We start from the raw sequence: 21,259 nt of genomic DNA on the forward strand, positions 1-21,259 counted from the left end.
CAAGCCTTGTCGGCTAGACCATCTAGGATTGATAAGGGCAAAGCTCCAGCAGAGCCAGAGCCCAGTATACATTCATCAGAGCGTGCGAGGGTCAAGGTGCCTAATGTCGCTAACTATAGACCGGAGAAGTACGCTGGTCGGATGACCGAGCGCAGTTCATGTGATCGAGGTTTGGTTACACAAGTGGGAAGAAGCCTTCGCCATTTGTGAAATCAGATCTGATCTAAAGAAAATCCGTGAGGCCACTCACCTGTTTATTGAGGCAGCGGATAGATGGTGGATAAAGCAACAGAAGGATCAAGTTGTTCCTACCACCTGGGAAGGGTTTAAAGCTGAATTTAAGAAACACTTTCTTCCACCTGATGAAGAGTCCCGAGCTTGGGATGCTTATAGAAATCTTCGTCAAAGGAGTCTGTTGGTGGCAGAGTACACTGACAAATTCAGGGAATGTGTCATGAAAATAACGGACCCTCTCCCTATGTCGGTTCAGTTAAAAGACTATATCTATGGACTGAACGACAAGATCAAAATGGAAGTTCGGGCTAAATATGTGACTACATTAGATGAAACTATTGCAGTAGCCCTGAACTATGAGGATGCCAGAGGCAGATCTAGTGGATTTGTGCAGGCAGGGACTCAGCATGAGTACCCGAGAAAAGGGGGATTTCAAAGGAAATGGACTTCAAAGACAAGTGTCTTGCAGCCAAGTGGCCAAACCAAGCAGGTGAAGCCGGTTGAGGGACCAGCAAAAACAAGTACCATCGTTGGGGTGAAAAGAAAAATAACTCCAATGGCAGCCCGAGCTTGGTCAAAGTCCTCGTTGACCCCTGAACAAAAAGAGAAAGCTAGAAAAGAGGGATTGTGCTTTGGCTGCCTTCAGTGACATCAGTGGAAAGATTGTCCACTGAATAAAGACCGTCGCACGACCAATATGATAATATCTGAATGCGACGCGGAAATGCAGGAGAGTCCCAATGCGGAACATATGCAGATGCAATTGGCGGGACCTTCTCAGAGGTTAGTACCTGTGTTGTTAAGTGTGTCTGTTACTAAGTTAGTAAGCGGTGCACCTGATAACATCCTTTCAAAGCCCGCAGCAACGGGGTATACGGTTTTCAATGAGCCCGAGTTGATTAAAATGAAAGGGCAAGTAGCCAGTCATGATGTGATTGTGTTGTTTGACTCAGCGTCAACACACAATGTAATCAACTCAAAGCTTATTAAGAGGCTCAAGTTGAAAACTAGTCCGTCTGACTATGCTTATACAGCCAGGATGGCGGATGGAAGTTCAACTGAAGTATGGGACCAAAGGGTTACCCAGTTGGAACTTCGAATTTAGGACTATGTCGAGAAGCTGGACTTTGAATTGACCAGACTTGCTCACGCAGATATAGCCCTAGGCATGGCTTGGCATTTTCGGAAAAATCCAGCCATTGATTGGAAGAAGCATATTTACCAGTTCAAGATGAACGGGGTAGAATAAGTTTTGCCACGTGAGAAGGATTTACCTCGAGGACCACTAATTTCAGCCATGGAAATTCAGAGGACTCCGAAAGAGTTTCTGTGTCCGTGTATAGCATCGGTAGAGTCGATTGATGATGCATCGACTAGCACTGAGGCTACCCAAGATGGGAAGATGGCCGAGTTGGCTAAAGAGATATCACAGAAGTTCTCTGAATGTTTTAGCAATGAACTACCTTATGGGTTACCTCCAGAGCGGAAAGTTCACCATAAGATTGAACTGATCTCGGGGGCAGAACCTGTAAATAGACCTCCCTATAGAATGAGTTTTACTGAAGAGGCGGAGGTGCGTAGACAACTGGAAGAATACCTCAAGTTGGGGCAGATTCAACCAAGTTTCTCACCTTTTGCTTCGCCAGTGATATTAAAGAAGAAAAAGGATGATACGTTTCGCCTCTGTATAGATTACAGGGCATTGAATAATATCACTGTTAAGCACAGGTATCCGATGGCTCGGATTGATGATTTGCTAGATGCATTACATGGAGCCGTGATTTTCAGCAAGATAGATCTTAAGTGTGGCTACCATCAGATCCGGATTAGAGCCGAGGATGTGCATAAAACCGCTTTCAGAAGCAGGTTTGGTCATTATGAGTTTTTGGTAATGCCCTTCGGACTTACCAATGCTCCGGCTACATTCGTCATGCTTATGAACGATTTACTGCGTCCGTATATCAGAAAGTTTGTAGTACATTTTATTGACGATATCCTGATATTCAGTAAAAGTATTACTGAGCATCGTGAACACTTAAGAATAGTGTTCAGTACTTTGAGGAAAGCCAGTCTTTATGTAAATAAAAAGAAAACTATATTGTGTATGGTTAGGCTTGAATATTTAGGGTTCATAATTACTCCACAGGGGGTAGAAATGGATCCGAAGAAAGTGGCTGTGATACTAACTTGGCCAATCCCTCAAAGTCTGACCGCGTTGCGATCATTCTTGGGATTTGTCTAGTTTTATAGAAGGCATATCAAAGGATATTCCGGAATAGTATCGCCATTGACTGATCTGACCTCAGATAAAGTACCTTTTATTTGGGGACAGAATCAACAAGAAAGTTTTAACACCATAAAACAAGCTGTGGTCACAGGACCGGTGTTAAAAGTAGTTGATCCCCAGAAACCGTTGTTCTTAGAAACCGATGCAAGTGGCATTGCGGTAGAAGCAGTTCTCCTTCAAGAGGGAAGGCCAGTAGCCTTTGAAAGCAAGAACCTTTCTCCCTCTCAAAGGAATTGGCCAACTCATGAATTAGAGTTGCATGCTGTTATCCATGCTTTGAAAACATGGAGGCGTTATTTGTATGGTTCAGAGTTTTATGTGGATGTGGATCATGATACTCTGAAACATTTTAGTAAACAGCCTGACTTGAGGGGCCGCCAAGCCAGGTGGGCAGAGCTCATGCAGGAGTTTAATTTAACGATTCGGTACCGAAGAGGAAAAGACAATAAGGTTGCTGATGCGTTGTCTCGCACTATGCACAACCTGAGTTTCACGGTATTAGAGAGTGCTCTAATGACCGAGATTAGAGAAACTCAAAAGGTGGACGAGTTTGTCCAGAGCTTATGGCCTAAAGCTCATGTGTTAAAACCCGGGGAAAATGAAAAGGATGACCTGGCATCCAAAAAAGGCCAAACTTATGCAAGATATATCATAGGGGATGGTATGCTGAAAAGAAATGGCAAGGTTGTAGTACCTAGTCAAAATGATCTCAGGCAGAGAGTCATTCGACAATGCCATGATAGCCCGTGTGCGAGACACCCAGGGGCCGAGAAGACATATGATCTCGTGAAGCGAGATTTCTTTTGGCCAAAGATGAAAAAGCATATTCATGAATATGTGACACGGTGTTTTTCGAGTCAGGTAAGCAAGGCCGAGCAGGTGAAGCCACCCGGACTTTTACAGCCCTTGGAAGTACCACTAAGTAAGTGGGAGAGCATTTCCATGGACTTTATTGTAGGGCTGCCTACGACACAAGGAGGATATACCGTATGATTCTATCCTTGTGGTGGTTGATCGTCTAACCAAGATGGCTCACTTCATTCCGACTAGGGAGTCTGTTAGTGTCCCGCAAGTGGCGGATTTGTTTATTAGACATATATTTCGTCTGCATGGATTGCCTAGATCCATAGTGTCAGACAGAGATGTCAAATTTACCGGTCATTTTCGGACATTGGTATTTGAGACACAAGGACTAAGTTGGGAATGAGTTGTGGGGATCATCCTCAGACGGATGGTCAGACGGAGAGAGTCAACCAGACTTTAGAGGATATGCTGAGAGCATATGTGTCATTGAGGCAACATACGTGGGACAAGTGGTTGCCATTGTTGGAGTTTGCCTACAATGATAGGAAACATTCCTCTACTGCGTTCAGTCCGTTTGAACTAAACTATGGTTATAGACCAGCAAATCCAACTATAGTTGGAGTACCTCAGAAAGTGCCTAGTGCCGCGAACTTTGTGGTTCAGATGCGAGAGATGCTAGCACTTGCGAGAGCTAATATCCGCCAGGCTATGGATAAAGCCAAGGTGTATGCGGATGAAAACCGATCTATAAGAGTATTTAAGGAGAAAAAGTTTTTCTCAGAGTTCCTTCGCACTCGAAGTCGTTGACTTCAGGAGAGTGTGCTAAGTTATCACCTCGATACTGTGGGCCGTGGTTAATTCTGAAAAGAATAGGCAAGGTAGCCTATAAATTAGAATTACCACCGGGGTGTAAGGTGCACCCAGTGTTTCATGTTTCTCGTTTAAAGAAATTTTTGCATATTGGTGACTCACTAATCGAAGGTGTGTGGTTTTGTTTCAGGAGATAGAGGATAATGCAAGACGCAAACCAACAAGAATCCTGGACCGAGGAACAATGCAAATACGAAATCGGAAGATACCCATGGTGTTGGTTGAATGGCTATCGGAAGCTACCTGGGAATCCGTATACCAGTTACCGAGAGTGTTTCCAGATTTCATCATCGAGGACGCTGATGCTTGAAGAGGGAAGGAATGTTATGCTCTAGCCGAGATAGCATGACCTCGGAAAGATCGGTAGGCATTTTCTCTTAGATGACCGACTTATGTAATATTTAATGTGCGTAAATGAAATGGTCAAGAGAAGTAACTGCCAAGGTCCTAGGTGAGGGTGAAATGGCATTGACTAGGTGGTTCTGTGTGCTAAGGCCTAGGTGCACCTAAATGTGCAATAATGCCAAGGGGCAAATGGTTTTGATGTGCCCCAAGAGAGGGGTAAATGGTGTACCAAGTGAAAAGGGATAAAATGATGACATGTGGCAAGGGGAACCATCTAGGGAGTTGTGGGTCTTGTGGATATGCATGAGGAAAAACAAAGACACATATCTGTTGAAAAATGCGATCCATGAGAGTATGGCTGGGTGGAAATAACTAGTGCCATCGCCCGTGATCTGAGAGAGAGTTAGAATAGAGATTGTGTCACCATTAACAGCCTAAACTAGTTCTCCCTAACTGTTAGTGGGTATAGGCCTTAAGCCGAAGATTTCCCAATTTAAACCATGGACTTCTTTATGTCCAAGAAACAAATGGCAAGTAATAGCTGACTTTGTTCCATAGAAAATACCTATCCATTTAGCATTCATAAACTCACAAGTAGAGAAAAAGGAAGACGAGACTTCGTCAACCGAGCTTGTGGGTGAGCAAAGAGCGGCAATCCTTGTCTAAAGGCTCTTGTCAGTTGGGCCTGCTCTGCCACAGGGAAATATGCACACATCAACTAAATCTTCTCTATACACAGAAAACGGATTGATGTCTTAGAAGACATTACGCACCGTTATGCGTTCACAAGCAAATAGAGCTCAGCAAGGCCACATGGTGCACAAGGGTGCTTCCAGCATGACCGCTCGGGGGTCAACTATGGCCAAACAATATACCAACCACCAAAAGAATGCCCAAAACAGAGGCAAGCGTCAATGGTCTAAAGGAAGCGGGCCAAATAGCAGGTCAATAGCTCAAAATCTGGTTGGTCTGACAGAAATTAGTGACAGAAGCCTTTAAACAGAGTCTTCACACCAGATCAGGAACAGTAGCAGCAATAGCAGAATAGGAGGCGCCAAGGTGGTCGAAACCCTTATGAGCAGGTTTGAAGCCTCCAAATGTGGCAGCTAGGCCAGAAAGAAGTAAACACTGAACTGGGAAATCTCCTTCAAAAGGTTGCCAGCAACAAGACTCAAAACAGTGGCATCGAGATAGGAGAGCTTCAATATAGTAGGCGCATGTTGAAAACGAGCTCCAGAATGAAGTCGTCTGTACATAATAGAGCCGACCAGCAGCTTTCACAAGGACAAAACTTTTCTCTTAGGCTTGGAATCAAGCAAGAAGGTGCAGGGGAGGCTAAGGCAGCCTGCTTTGATGCCAAATGTCAGAAATGGGGGAAGGATTGAGATTGGAGTGAGGAGGGATGAAGCAAAATGAGATGCATATATTGCAAGAATGAAATACAGCGCACACATTTAGGGCTATGTACCCTCAAAGAAAAATAACAACCCTAACTAGTCCTAGCTTACCCAAGGGACAAAAGTGCCCCGTGGGCGAGGTGTCCACACTAACCCACTACTAACATCGTGCAGCCACCAACAGGCCACACATTCACTCCTAGAATTGTGTGGCTTATGTATCCACTTGATATATCACAAGTAGATGACCACACTAAGGTTAGCATTCATGGGCTTGTACTTTCACTTCAGTTGTATTGTTGCTGCAACACACTTTCCGTTCTCAGTTCCTCTCCACATTTCTGCTCCCACACATCCCTTCAGTGGTATCAAACTGCACACAACTCCACCTAGGTCCTACAAGCTAAGCAATGAGAGTGCTCAGTGAAGTAGCCTGCAGGTACATACTCGTATTGTTGTGTGCAGGTCGCACAATTTGGTGATAATTAATTGCTTTATCAATGTATTAAATATTTGCCTATTTGCACGCCTTGATGCCCAATTCCCTTGGTGGAAGGCAGTGGATCTTGTAAATCCCGAGGAGTTGCTTGCAAGAGGTTCACACAAATGGAGATGCCGCTATAGTGTCCAGCCAAAGATAGTTCAGCAACAGTGCAAGCTCACTTGTTCGGAGCACAAAATAAAGGCATTAGCATCTCTGCTGCAGTGTCGGACACTGTTCTTTTACGCTTGAAGCATTGGCAAGTGCACGTTTGCAACGTGGCAAGCATGGTGCTCGAGCTTTTATGCCTGGATTTGCACAAGGTGAAAGTACAATGTTTACTAATATTCCAATTTCTGCAATGCCTTCTATTTCAATTACCACTGCTAGTCTTAAAAAGGGCAAGAGACAAGCTTCCATGGCACCCTAGTAAGGAGGAAGAGGTAGATGATATTGGAATTATGTGCATCTCATATTGAGTGAGGGCGGTTTTGTGGGTGTGCCCACCCAATTCAAGCTAGGTATTCCTTTATTTGGAGGCCTATTCCAAGGCTGTTTATAGGGCTGCATGGCTCAGCCTCTAGGGCCATCTGGCCAAGCCATTTCAAGGCCTAACCTTGGTCGGGTCAACCGACTAGACCTGGTTGGATGACAAACCCTTGGTCGACCATATTGTTGGCCTTGAGTCGGCCATTTGGTAGGTGTTCATTATCTATTTGAGCGTATCTCTCCACCTCACTTGGGTGATTCCCTTGCTGTATATGCAACTACCATTGCCTCATGCTTGTGTCAATCCTCCAGCTTCACACATCTCGGGCTTGGGGAGGAATCAAGGGTTCCCCACTAAGACCCAGTTCTATCATGACCACTTTTTGAGGATATTGGAGCATGGTCTCATCACCAGGCCCCAGTACCTCGATGATAGTCTCACATGCCTTGTTAGACCGAGCACAGATACATGTCACTGATTTTTATGCATCCAAGCCAGCACCCGATGAGATCGAGGGGAAGGAGCTCGAGGAGACGAGAGCACTATGGATCAGTAGTGAGACCCGTTGTGGAGTGAAGCAATCAATGAGGTAGGGGCTGAATATGGCATTTAGTTCATAGCAGATGGGGAGAATTCCAATAGGGCAGCAGGTCGAATTCTGGAGGCACGATATTCAAAGCTCACTTTTGGTCCTTGCATGGCAGGCTGTTTAAATAACTTGCTGAAGGACATTGGAAAGCTTGCCTAGGTGCATCCAATAATTGATTTTGCAAAGGATATCATTGGTTTTATCACACGACAACACTATATTGCCTCCACAGACCTCTTTAAGTATTCAAAGACACATTTTGCATACAACTTCATCATGTCAGAGCATCTTCTAGAGGTTAAAAACACTCTAATGACAATTGCATGAAATCAAATGTTTAATGCTTGGACTAAAAGCACATTTAGGTACGTTATCATTACGTCTACACCAATAATTAGAGTGCTTTGGCAATTGCATGAAATCAAATGTTTAATGCTTGGACTAAGCACATTGAGGTACGCAGCTGCTACTTCTAGCTGTGACGTTGAGTATAAGGCAACTTTAAGAGCTATTGTGGAATGTATTTGACTTCAAAAACTACTTGCAAATCTGTTGTCAAACATCTCCTACCACTATCTACCAATAATCAGAGTGCTTTGGCAATTGCATGAAATCAAATGTTTAATGCTTGGACTAAGCACATTGAGGTACATTGAGGATGGTCTATTGCCTCCTTTTCCTCTAATTCTAAACGCTTTTAGAGATAGTGACTGGGTAGGATGTTATAACACTAGAGTGTCACACATTGGCAACTATTTTATGTTTGGCACTTCATGCATATCGCGGTTCGACAAAAAACAGCCTACATCTGCCACTTCTAGCTGTGACGTTGAGTATAGGGCAGCTTTAAGAGCTATTGTGGAAATCAAATGTTTAATGCTTGGACTAAGCACATTGAGGTACATTATCATTACGTCAGAGAAAAATTGTCAACAAGAGATATTCACTTGTATTATGTTCTAACACAAGAAAATTTGGCAAATATCTTCAATAAAGCATTACCACGACCCAAATTTGAAGCTTTTTGGCAAGCTTTACACTTAAACTCCATTTGTGACTTGATCCTATATAATGTATTTTCATAGGTTGCTACATCCTTATTGGACGAACATGGTATCCATTCCAGGTACATCTATGACGTTTCAAAAGTATTTCAGCCATACCATGGAGGGGGGTTTGTAGCATTCAGATAGGGCAATTGGTACACTGAATCAGCGTACGACAGTCCGTCCCACCCTTGGGCTGTCTACACTAGGACTTTTATATATTCTTTTTGTCCTTAACACCTCAGAGTTAAGTAGTTAGGCTTTTCATATGGTTTAAATGAGAAGCAAGAGAATCCCCCCACTTAGGTTAAGCGCAAAGAATTGTATGAGGCATATTCACCTGTGGGACAACCAGCTCTGGTGGGTTTGGTGGCCCACGTGGTTGCTCCAGGAAGATCTTCGATTGCTGCCCACGTGGCAGCCTCTCTCAATCCCCCTACATGTGCCCTTGTCACACAATCTACACTCAAACATCCTGTAGGTACCTGTCAAGCTCTGGAGCTCTCCTCATTTGGGAGCTCACAGGTGGGGCATTCCCAAGACTTCCAACAAATGAAGCCTTGAGAAAGGTCAAGTCTGACCCTCAAAGAATGTGTTTTTTTGTTTATATGAATAATCTCTCTTGAGAATAAATCTGAACCTCAGTGGACATCAATTGGTGCTGCTTCCCTGCTCTTTTCTACACCATTGGCAAGTTGTATGTTCTGTTCTTCTCTAGAAACATGTTGGATCTCTCTTGAGAATATAAATCTGAACCTTAGCAGACGTCAATTGGTGCTGCTTTCTCTAGAAACACATTGGTAAGGCTCACACTCCTCACACCATTGGCAACATTGTATGGACCCGTTAAATAGGTCTGGAATGCAGTACACATGCAGCCGATTAAAAGGTCCAATCCACTACAGCACCCCCTTTCCAGTGAGAAAACAAACAGCAGAGCAAACCCAGGACAGAAATTTTCCAAACTAGAAAGGCACGACCCTGATAACAAAAATCAACTCCTATTCTAAGCTCCTGAGATCTTGCAGGATGAAAAAACAGCACTCACTGTTGTCAAAAGATCCACGATATTGTACCCTGTGAACACTTTTGTAATACCTTGAAACACATGAAACCCACTGGTATACCAAGCTCTCCAGCCTTTTTGAACATTGCTTTGCCAACATTATTGGTCATCTGTAGAACAACTAACCAAATACAAAAAATCTCATTGCCAATTTTGCCAACATAATCAAACCCAAAAGATAGCATAGCATAGGCAAACACGATGTCTTCATATCAACACACATCTACTTGAAAACGTGCATTCTTTTTTGTGGCAATAGTATTCTTTTAAGAAAAACACCAAATAGCCAGTGAAAACTAGCCTTTCTTAACATTTGTTTAAGACTGACTTATTGAAGGCAATAAAAAAGCTTTTTGATGTCCATTGCAGTAATGCATTCTCTTTTTGAAACAGAAGGTTGGATTCTTATTCCTACTAAATGCAAAAAAATTACCTTTTCATCAGAAGGCCAGAGATAAGGATTGAATCGAGCAGCTTGATATCCCTCCTATGACAAGCAAGCATAGAATTCACATCACATTCCAATCTCTGTCCATCAGATTATTGCAACAAAATTCAACCACTGTTTCCAGAACATTGAATAACATCAATCTACAACTTGCATGGGCGTTCTTAATCCTGCCTGATTTTTCAAAACTTATCTGGAGGTGTGCAGCTGCCTGGCCTGTGAATGAGATGCAGCTATAAACTTGGACAAGCTTAGGATCTATTTCGGATTGGTAAGGGACCATCGATCCTTCAAGATAAAGAGTATTGTACATGACCTCAAAATGCTTCTAGGTAAAAGAGAAAATCTGCTAAAATTAATCGTCTAGTAGGAGAAAGCAGTGGATCACCTTTAATAAATCCACACTAAGATTGTAACATGAAAATACAGATGGGACTCGCATAGTTACCAGAAACCGCAGTTTTTGGCCCCAGGCAGATTGGCAACCGTCTCGCATAGCCTGCCTTGAAGAATGGTGTATAGGTGGCTCATTGGGCGTCAACTCAACTTCTTTCAGCCAGGCCTTGGTCTTTGGGCTGGTAGTGAGTGATCAGCCGACCTAGCCACCTCCTTTGGTGCTCCACTAGCTCTCCTCAAGGGCGGGCAAACTTGGAAGTACCATTCGACGATTCATAGACACTTCCTTCATTGTGGCTGGGATGGTTTCTTGGTGGGCTTCATCTCACGGGCACCTTTTGCTTCTTTCTTCTTCTCTTTCTTTCCCGCCTTTTGCAAGTGGTGCAGTTCATTGCTTGAAGCTAGTGACAGGGACCTTGGTGGTGACCTTTGGTCTAGCCAGAGGGGCTCTATGGCAGCACCCTCAACTCCCCCAGCTGTCAAAGTTCTTCTCTCACTAGCAGATAAGCAACAGGTACAATAGGCAGTTAATCTCTTACAGGACAAGGCTATTATTGTTACACTAATTTGCCTTTCTCTTCTCCACAGATCACGGGAGTAGCACCTTCAAGTTTCCACCCAGCCAATTCTGCCAAGGCTTCAAGCAAGAGATAGAGAGAGCTGAATCGAAATCACGTAAAAAAAATCCATTCTTCAATTCTCTCACTAACCTTGACAGACCCCAAATCCCTAGATAGATCTAGATGCCACATGTCATCCATATAGGGCCTTCCTAATGCAACATTTCACCCCTCTCTTGGGATGCATTTAATTCCTTGCCCCTAGGCACATTCTTTGCACTAGGCCCTTGGTCTCAGACCTATCTAGTCTGGTGCTATCAGCCCTCACCTAGGACCTTGACATTAATCCCTCCCGATCATTTACATAAAGCGCAAACACATATATTACAAAGATAGATCCTATAAGGGAAATGTCGACTGATTCTTCCGAGGTCATGCTACCTCGGCTAGAGCGTAACATTCCTTCCCTCTTCAGACATCAGCGTCCTCGATGATAAAGTCTGGGAACACTCTCCGCAACTGATATACGGATTCCCAGGTAGCTTCGGATAGAGGCTGACCATGCCATGCAACCAACACCGTGGGTATCTTCCGATTTCGTATTTGCATTGTTCCTCGGTCCAGGATTCTTGTTGGTTTGCGCCTTGCAATATCCTCTATCTCCTGAAACAAAACCACACCTTCGATTAGTGAGTCACCAGTATGTAAAAATTTCTTTAAACGTGAAAGATGAAAAACCGGGTGCACCTTACACCCCTGTGGCAATTCTAATTTATAGGCTACACTGCCTATTCTTTTCAGAATTAACCACGGTCCACAGTATCGAGGTGATAACTTAGCACACTCTCCTGAAGTCAACGACTTCGAGTGCGAAGGAATTCTGAGAAAAACTTTTTCTCCTTCTTCAAATACTCTTATAGACCGATTTTCATCCGCATACACCTTGGCTCTATCCATAGCCTGGCGGATATTAGCTCTCGCAAGTGCTAGCATCTCCCGCATCTGAACTACAAAGTTCGCGGCACTAGGCACTTTCTGAGGTACTCCAACTATAGTCGGATTGGCTGGTCTATAACCATAGTTCAGTTCAAACGGACTGAACCCAGTAGATGAATGTTTTCGATCATTGTAGGCAAATTCCAACAATGGCAACCACTTGTCCCATGTATGTTGCCTCAATGATACATATGCCCTCAGCATATCCTCTAAAGTTTGGTTGACTCTCTCCGTCTGACCATCCGTCTCAGGATGATCCCCACTACTCATTCCCAACTCCGTCCTTAGTGTCTCAAATACCGCTGTCCAAAAGTGACCGGTAAACCTGACATCTCTGTCTGACACTATGGATCTAGGCAATCCATGCAGACGAAATATATGTCTAATAAATAAATCCGCTACTTGCGGGGCACTAATAGACTCTCTAGTCGGAATGAAGTGAGCCATCTTGGTTAGACGATCAACCACCACAAGGATAGAATTATACCCTCCTTGTGTTGCAGGTAGTCCTACAATAAAATCCATGGAAATGCTCTCCCACTTACTTAGTGGTATTTCCAAGGGCTGTAAAAGTCCGGGTGGCTTCACCCGCTCGGCCTTACTTACCTGACACGAGAAACACCGTGTCACATATTCATGAATATGCTTTTTCATCTTTGGCAAAAAGAAGTCTCGCTTCACGAGATCATATGTCTTCTCGACACCTGGATGTCCCGCACACGGGCTATCATGGCATTGTCGAATGACTCTCTGCCTGAGATCATTCTGACCAGGTACTACAACCTTGCCATTTCTAACTAGCATACCATCCCTTATGGTATATCTTGCATAAGTTTGGCCTTTTCTGGATGCCAGGTCATCCTTTTCACTTTCCCCGGGTTTTAACACATGAGCCTTAGGCCATAAGCTCTGGACAAACTCGTCCACCTTCTGAGTTTCTCTGATCTCGGTCATTAGAGCACTCTCTAATACCGTGAAACTCAGGTTGTGCATAATGCGAGACAACGCATCAGCTACCTTATTGTCTTTTCCTCTTCGGTACCGAATCGTTAGATTAAACTCCTGCATGAGCTCTGCCCACCTAGCTTGGCGGCCCCTCAAGTCAGGCTGTTTACAAAAATGTTTCAGAGTATCATGATCTACATCCACATAAAACTCTGAACCATACAGATAATGCCTCCATGTTTTCAAAGCATGGATAACAGCATACAACTCCAATTCATGAGTTGGCCAATTCCTTTGAGAGGGAGAAAGGTTCTTGCTTTCAAAGGCTACTGGCCTTCCCTCTTGAAGGAGAACTGCTCCTACCGCAATGCCACTCGCATCGGTTTCTAGGAACAACGGTTTCTGGGGATCAACTATTTTTAACACCGGTCCTGTGGCCACGGCTTGTTTTATGGTGTTAAAACTTTCTTGTTGATTCTGTCCCCAAATAAAAGGTACTTTATCTGAGGTCAGATCAGTCAAGGGCGATACTATTCCGGAATATCCTTTGATATGCCTTCTATAAAACTGGACAAATCCCAAGAATGATCGCAACGCGGTCAGACTCTGAGGGATTGGCCAAGTTAGTATCGCAGCCACTTTCTTCGGATCCATTTCTACCCCCTGTGGAGTAATTATGAACCCTAAGTACTCAAGCCTAACCATACACAGTATAGTTTTCTTTTTATTCACATAAAGACTGGCTTTCCTCAAAGTACTGAACACTACTCTTAAGTGTTCACGATGCTCAGTAACACTTTTACTGAATATCAGGATATCGTCAATAAAATGTACTACGAACTTTCCGATATACGGACGTAGTAAATCGTTCATAAGCATGACGAAGGTCGCTGGAGCATTGGTAAGTCCGAAGGGCATTACCAAAAACTCATAATGACCAAACCTGCTCCTAAAAGCGGTTTTATGCACATCCTCGGCTCTAATCCGGATCTGATGATAGCCGCACTTAAGATCTATCTTGCTGAAAATCACGGCTCCATGTAATGCATCTAGCAAATCATCAATCCGAGCCATCGGATACCTGTGCTTAACAGTGATATTATTCAATGCTCTGTAATCTATACAGAGGCGAAACGTATCATCCTTTTTCCTCTTTAATATCACTGGCGAAGCAAAAGGTGAGAAACTTGGTTGAATCTGCCCCAACTTGAGGTATTCTTCCAGTTGCCTACGCACCTCTGCTTCTTCAGTAAAACTCATTCTATAGGGAGGTCTATTTACAGGTTCTGCCCCCGGGATCAGTTCCATCTTATGCTGAACATTCCGCTCTGGAGGTAACCCATAAGGTAGTTCATCCCTAAAACATTCAGAGAACTCCTCTGTTATAAGATTAGCTAGCTTGGCCATTTCACCACTTTGCGTAACATCAGTGCTAGTCGAAGAATCATTCATCGACTCTACCGATGCTGGTCAAAGGTATAAAAACTCTACTTCAACCTTTCTGATTTCCATCACGGAAACCAACGGTCCCTGAGGTATATCTTTTCCACCTCGCAAGACATAAAGCACATCATTCATCTTGAATTGATATACGTGCTTTTTCCAATCAATGGCTGGATTCTTCCTAGAATGCCACGCCATTCCCAAGGCTATATCTGCATGAGCAAGCTTGGTCATTTCAAAATCAAGCTTCTCAGCATAGTCCTGAATCCGAAGCTCCAACTAGGTAACCCTTTGGTCCCATACTTCAGTTGAACTTCCATCTGCCATCCTGACTGTGTACGCATAGTCAGATGGACTTGTTTTTAATTTCAGCCTCTTCACGAGCTTGGAGTTCATCACATTGTGAGTTGACGCTGAGTCAAACAACACAATGACATCATGACTGGCCACTTGCCCTTTCATTTTGATTAACTCCGTATCATTGAAGGCTGTATACCCCGTTGCTGCGGGCTTAGATAGGATGTTATCAGGTGCACTCGTCACTAACTTAGCAACAGATACACATAACAAACAAGGTACTAACCTCTGAGAAGGTCCCGCCAGTTGCATCTGCATATGCTCCGCACTGGGACTCTCCTGCATTTCCACGTCGCATTCAGATATTATCATACTAGCCGTGCGACGATCTTTATTCAGTGGACAATCCTTCCACTGATGTCGCTGAAGGCAGCCGAAGCACAATCCTTCTTTTCTAGCTTTCTCTTTTTGTTCAGGGGTCAACGAGGACTTTGACCAAGCCCGGGCTGCCATTGGAGTTATTTTCCTTTTCACCCCAACGGTGGTACTTGTTTTTGTTGGTCCCTCAACCGGCTTCACCTGCTTGGTTTGGCCACTTGGCTGCGAGACACTTGTCTTTGAGACCCATTTCCTCTGAAATCCCCCTTTCCTCGGGTGCTCATACTGAGTCCCTGCCTGCACAAATCCACCAGACCTGCCTCTGGCATCCTCATAGTTCAGGGCTACTGCTATAGATTCATCTAGTGTAGTTACATATTTAGCCCGAACTTCCATTTTGATTTTGTCGTTCAGTCCATAGATATAATCTTTTAACTGAACCGACATAGGGAGAGGGTCTGTTATTTTCATAACACATTCCCTAAATTTGTCAGTGTACTCTGCCACTGACAAGCTCCTCTGACGAAGATTTCTATAAGCATCCCAAGCTCGGGATTCTTCATCAGGTGGGAGAAAGTGTTTCTTGAACTCAGTTTTAAACCCTTCCCAGGTGGTTGGAGCAACTTGATCCTTCTGTTGCTTTATCCACCATCTGTCCGCTGCCTCAATAAACAGGTGTGTGGCCTCGCGGATTTTCTTTAGATCGGATTTAATCTCACAAATGGCGAAGGCTTCTTCCCACTTGTGCAACCAAACCTCGATCACATCAGAGCTGCGCTCGGTCATCCGACCAGCATACTTCTCCGGTCTATAATTAGCGATATTAGGCACTTTGACCCTTGCGCGCTCTAAGGAATGTACACTGGGCTCTGGCTCAGCTAGAGCTTTGCCCTTATCAATCCTAGACGGTCTAGCCGACAAGGCTTGCACCATCTCCCTAATCTCATTTTGACCAGCATTCGCCTGAAGTTGCTGGTTCATAATCTGCTGTAAAGCATCCTCTAATATTGAAATCCTACCAACCAATGTAGGTGCTGCCTGATGTGACATTGGTTGTGTTGACTGAACTCTAGACTCGCTAGGATTTATTCTTGAAGTCTGTCCTTCTGCTTCCATTTGTTGAAAGGGAGGTTTTTTTTTTTTTTTTTTTTTTTTTCTCCTTTGTTGTGTCTTTTTTTTTCTACAGTGCAGAATTCACAGGACCATAGGAAACAGAAAAAAAAAAACTGCACGGAAAGAAAAGCCCCCCTGATCTTTTCGACGATCCCGACTGCTCCAACTATTCGCAGGTACGGCTCACTTGGCTCTTTGATGCAAATCCCACGATAGACAGTCTTGCAGGCTCACCACCATGCTTTGAACCACCCTTCGCAAGCGACCTTTAATTCCCCACAGCCACAGCGTCTGGTTTTGCACCACTTCTGTGTGTCTGGTTTTGCGACAAAACAATCACCAGGTTGACGGGCAAAACGGAGGCTCCTGCGACCATCGATGAACTCCCTGAAGGTCATGAGGCGTTTGTCGTCGACGAAAGTCGTACCTTCTCTGAAACAGGTTCCGATTACAGAAGGTCCCGCTACCCAATTATCCTAATTCGTCGCAGATTATACTCGTCGCTCAATCATGCACCGCGTGTCTGCGCTCCCTTATCGTGACCAGTCACCTAACAGCCTGTGTCTCCGTTGGACGTCACGCTCAACAATCCATCACTGTTGTTCGTCCGTAGCTTCCGTCAAAGCTCACGAACCTCTTCCTTTGCCTTGCGCTCTGATACCAAGTGTTACACTAATTTGCCTTTCTCTTCTCCACAGATCACGGGAGTAGCACCTTCAAGTTTCCACCCAGCCAATTCTGCCAAGGCTTCAAGCAAGAGATAGAGAGAGCTGAATCGAAATCACGTAAAAAAAATCCATTCTTCAATTCTCTCACTAACCTTGACAGACCCCAAATCCCTAGATAGATCTAGATGCCACATGTCATCCATATAGGGCCTTCCTAATGCAACATTTCACCCCTCTCTTGGGATGCATTTAATTCCTTGCCCCTAGGCACATTCTTTGCACTAGGCCCTTGGTCTCAGACCTATCTAGTCTGGTGCTATCAGCCCTCACCTAGGACCTTGACATTAATCCCTCCCAATCATTTACATAAAGCGCAAACACATATATTACAAAGATAGATCCTATAAGGGAAATGTCGACTGATTCTTCCGAGGTCATGCTACCTCGGCTAGAGCGTAACAATTATAGGCAGGATAGTAGGCCTCATTCCCTTGAGGAGGCAGATTCGGGATTGGATTCAGGCCAGCCTGGCACTAGATGGTCATTGGTGACCACATTCAAGAGGTCACTATCTATGGACGCGGAGTTTTCCTCCAGCTAGGCTCCCCAGATACTAATCTGACTCTCATGGAGCGTAGCCCTATCCTTCTGAGACCCCACTTGGTTTCTCTCATCCCTTGGTATCATGGCTTCAAGGTGGAGGACATGGACTCAACTCATCATGTTCCTCGCTTTCAAGTGACTCTCCGCTTCCCAAGACTTCCGAGGGAATACAGGTCCATCCTTTCTTCCATTGGACAAGCGTTTGGCACAGTTTTGGAGTACCCAGCAGAGTCGGAGGCGGCAGTAGTGACAAATGATGGGGTTCCTCGACTCAAACTTGTGGTAGAGAGCCTGGATACCCTCCCAGACGTGATTCTCCTGGAGACTTTGGAGGGGGTACTCTTCGTCAGCGCTTGGAGGTTTCAAACTTACCAAGCCAGTGTTTGAGGTGTAGATAGATGGGGCACCTTGCTCACGATTGCACACGTGGCCAGCACTAGACTCATCCCTCCCCCCAAGAGGCACAGGGACAGCATAGCGACATGAGAGGGGAGGGGACTCGGAGGCCACCTAGGCGAACGTAGCAAGAGTCTCAGAGACAACAGCCAGAGCCGCAAACCCCCTGGGTAGAACCTTCAGAGGGTAGATGGACTAAGGTGGGGGCAAAGAAGAAGAGTAAGTAAGCCAAAAAGAATCAACAATATCGTGCCAACCGTAAGAGGCAAGCACATACAGCTACGCAATCACAAGGAGATCCAATTGGAGGCCCACAGGTATCACGTGATCCAGAGAGGGAGATAGCGGACCTCAGGACATTCCTCAAGCCCCTCCGGAGGAGACTCCATGTCCACCGCATAACCCCCCTACGTAGCCAGAGCCGATGTCAGAGACTCCCAGAGCCTCTCGGGCCCACCCCCCTCCGAGATTGGAGGAGGAGCCTTAGAGGACGCAAACGCTACCACTGCAGCACCCTTCCCAGGGGACAGAAGCAAACTCCACTGCCTTCTTCTCCCCCTCCCGTGGACCCACCAGCTCCTCTTCGCAGCCCCCTCCCGAGCCTCCCCCTCTTGTTTCACCTTGGCTTGCTCCTTCCCCGGTGATTACCCTGACTACCCGCCCCTCCCCTCCGGCCCCCTCCCCTACCCCTCCATTAGCTGCAGCTTCTTCCTCCAGCACCTCGCCAGGCACTACAGCTGATCCCGCTTCCGCGAGCAAGGGCAAGGCAAAGACTCCTCCATTGACCTCTCCTCAGCAGCAAGTCAGCGCCCTAGGCAGCCAGGACTCAACCTCCTCGTCCCACAATTCCGGGAAGCAGGGTCAGATCCATGAGTCTATAGGCTTGCATGCGTGCTAGGAGGCCGTTGCCACAAGAGTTCTGACAGTTGGGACCTTGAAACTATTTGGAGATTCTGGATTCTTACCCCATACCCCTGGAGTTGACCATCCTGGTCTTGCAGCCCCGTAAAGGGAGCATTGCACCCACCCAGTTTGAATCCTCCATTTTGCCTCCACAAGGGTGGAGAAGTGAACACCAGAGCTCTTCGACGTGATGATGGAGCACCAATTATACCAGATGATGGATGAGTGGATGGGACCTCAAAAAACGCTGTTTCTGTTTCGCCATTTCTGTTTCCAAGCTAGAAACGGCCGTTTCTAGTAACTATAGAAGTTAGAAGTTAGAACTTAGTTCATGACACATGTTGATTGTTGAAGCATCATTCATGAATAATAGATGATACTAGATAGATCTATCATCATAGGAATTTAGAATCATAGAAATAATATTGCCGTTTCTTCCGTTTCCCTAGTTTTTCCCGTTTCCGTTTCTTCTGTTTCTGTTTCAGCTAGCAACTATGCATGGGAGCACATTAACAGCAACACTAAATGGGGTGTGAAGTTTAAATGAGGATCACCCCCTGCCAAAGCTGAGACCTAACATATCTATGTATTTCAATAATGCTGGACTTTGAACACATTGATATCCCCAAAAGTTTAGACGGAACCATTCTTGGGAGAGTCTAATGAAATACTATGACCCCCCAAAACAAATAGAAGGAATATAACATGTAATTGCCATTAGCATATGCCAAAATATTATGAAGACGCCAAAGATGATGTGAAACCACCACTAACCGTATGTAAAAGCCAAAACTCAGCTAGAGAGGATGGATGAACCAGTAATCCTCAAGAAACTAGTAGAAATCTCCCACGTAAACACTATCATTGTCATGTTACCCACGAGCAACATTAGTATCTCCAATTGAACAATGAAAACCAACTCTTTCATAAGTAGAAAGCACTCCAAAAGTAAGGTCTAACCTTTGGTGATGTCCATGTGCAAGCTCTGGACTAGAAATATGTACCTTCACAAGACTAGAATATATGCAATCTTATAAATTGTAGTTTGTAAGTGAATTTAAACTAAGTTATCAGTAAATAAGAAAAATAAAAATAAAAATAACTTAGTAAGCAAATCTACACTTATGTTCTCATCAGCACCCAAGTATAAGCTGTCATCGTGGGTGGTGCAGGGGGGGGGAGCGGCGTGTTGGGGGGTTTCAGTAGGGAGATTTAGAGGGAAAGTGAGGCGACAATGGATTGACACGATCCTTTATGTGCTTATAGGAGTGCATCCACACTCCCATGCGTTTGGCTTTTCAGGAGATTTTCCACTCTAGTGGCTTGCTTCCCAGTCAATGAGTAGACGGATGATTTGTTTGATCCCGAAGGAAGGGGGGGGGGGGGGGGGGGCGCGCAAAACACATATTGTGCAATCGCATCTGAGCACCTTGTTGACAATAATATCTTAGCCAACATCTTGAGGCTGCCGCTGCGGCCCCATCTTGCTGACATCATACATGACACACAGACCGGTTTTGTTTAGGAATGCAGTATCCTAGAGAACATCTTCACATTTTGCGAGGCAATGTATTGGGCCTATGAGGGGTCTCAGATTATCGGAGTCCTGCTCTAGGATTTTCAAGAAGGCTTAGAACAAGGTGGAGTCGCCTAGGCACCATGCACAAGATGGGCTTCTCAGATAGAAGGATTCGAGGGTCTTCACTTTGTATACAAGGAGTGCCAGGCACATGCTCATTGGTGGTCATATCCCTTTCCTGCTCTGTACGACAAGGCTGCCTTGTTACTCCTTTCCTCTTTCTCTGTGGCGGAGATAAAAGCTTATTTTTTGCATCATGCGCCTGGAAGAACCACTATCTAGAATCCATTCTTGGCCATATTTTTTAGCGATATCTTCTTCGAGCAAGAAGGAGAGATGAGAAAGTAAGGTGATGGCCACATCTTTGGATGATATCTCCTTCCCGGCTTGAAGGACCTCCTACTGAAGAGCTTACAGCTTGTTGATGTGCTCCCGCATGGCTGTAGACTTCTCAGACATTCAGCACACGCATCTGCACTTCCAAGGAGACGCGCTTCAAGGGTGATCCCTTGCTGTAGAGAGAGGCCAAGTGCTCCCAAAGTCTGGATCACGTGCCAGGGTGTACAGTTGAGGACGATGAAGGAACGTACTTGGGCATGGCATTGACACGATCCCACAACTATGCCAAGGTCTCCTGCTCCTTCCAGTCAATGATGACAAGGTCCTCCTCATCCGGATTTGGCCTGACAGCTAAAATGAAAGCAGTGAAGTCATAGGACTGCAACACTGACTCCATCATTACCTTCCATATGCCGTAGTTGGACGGTCCACAGGGAACGTAGGAAGGATAGGGATGTTTATGGCTTCTCAGCCCTCTCAAGTAAATTTGTCATCTCAGGGGTGTAAGCTTACTCTTGGAAAGGGAGGGTGAGTGGGAAAGAAAAGAAAGAAGAGGCTGCATTCTGCTTGCAAGGTGGCTGTCTTT

At 45.0% G+C, this 21,259-nt stretch overlaps 1 protein-coding gene across 2 annotated transcripts in view; it reads right to left on the reverse strand.

Moving 5' to 3' along the window:
* The window catches only part of LOC147903051 (catalytic/ hydrolase), a 67,933-nt gene that overhangs the window by 12,276 nt on the left and 34,398 nt on the right, over positions 1 to 21,259 (reverse strand). For both annotated transcript variants that reach the window (XR_015540858.1, XM_087373241.1), the window contains exons 6-7: positions 10,043 to 10,096; positions 9,642 to 9,719 (exon numbers count right to left, since the gene is read on the reverse strand). Coding sequence is in view for 1 of the 2 variants with exons in the window: in XM_087373241.1 (XP_087229367.1) it covers positions 9,642 to 9,719; positions 10,043 to 10,096 (132 nt within the window). In the remaining variant the exon portion in view is untranslated. The remainder of the gene's footprint in view (positions 1 to 9,641; positions 9,720 to 10,042; positions 10,097 to 21,259) is intronic.

Source organism: Dipteris shenzhenensis, chromosome 4 (assembly GCF_047967505.1).
Source record: "Dipteris shenzhenensis isolate YYH24624 ecotype China chromosome 4, Dip_SZ_1.0, whole genome shotgun sequence".
NCBI lineage: Eukaryota > Viridiplantae > Streptophyta > Polypodiopsida > Gleicheniales > Dipteridaceae > Dipteris > Dipteris shenzhenensis.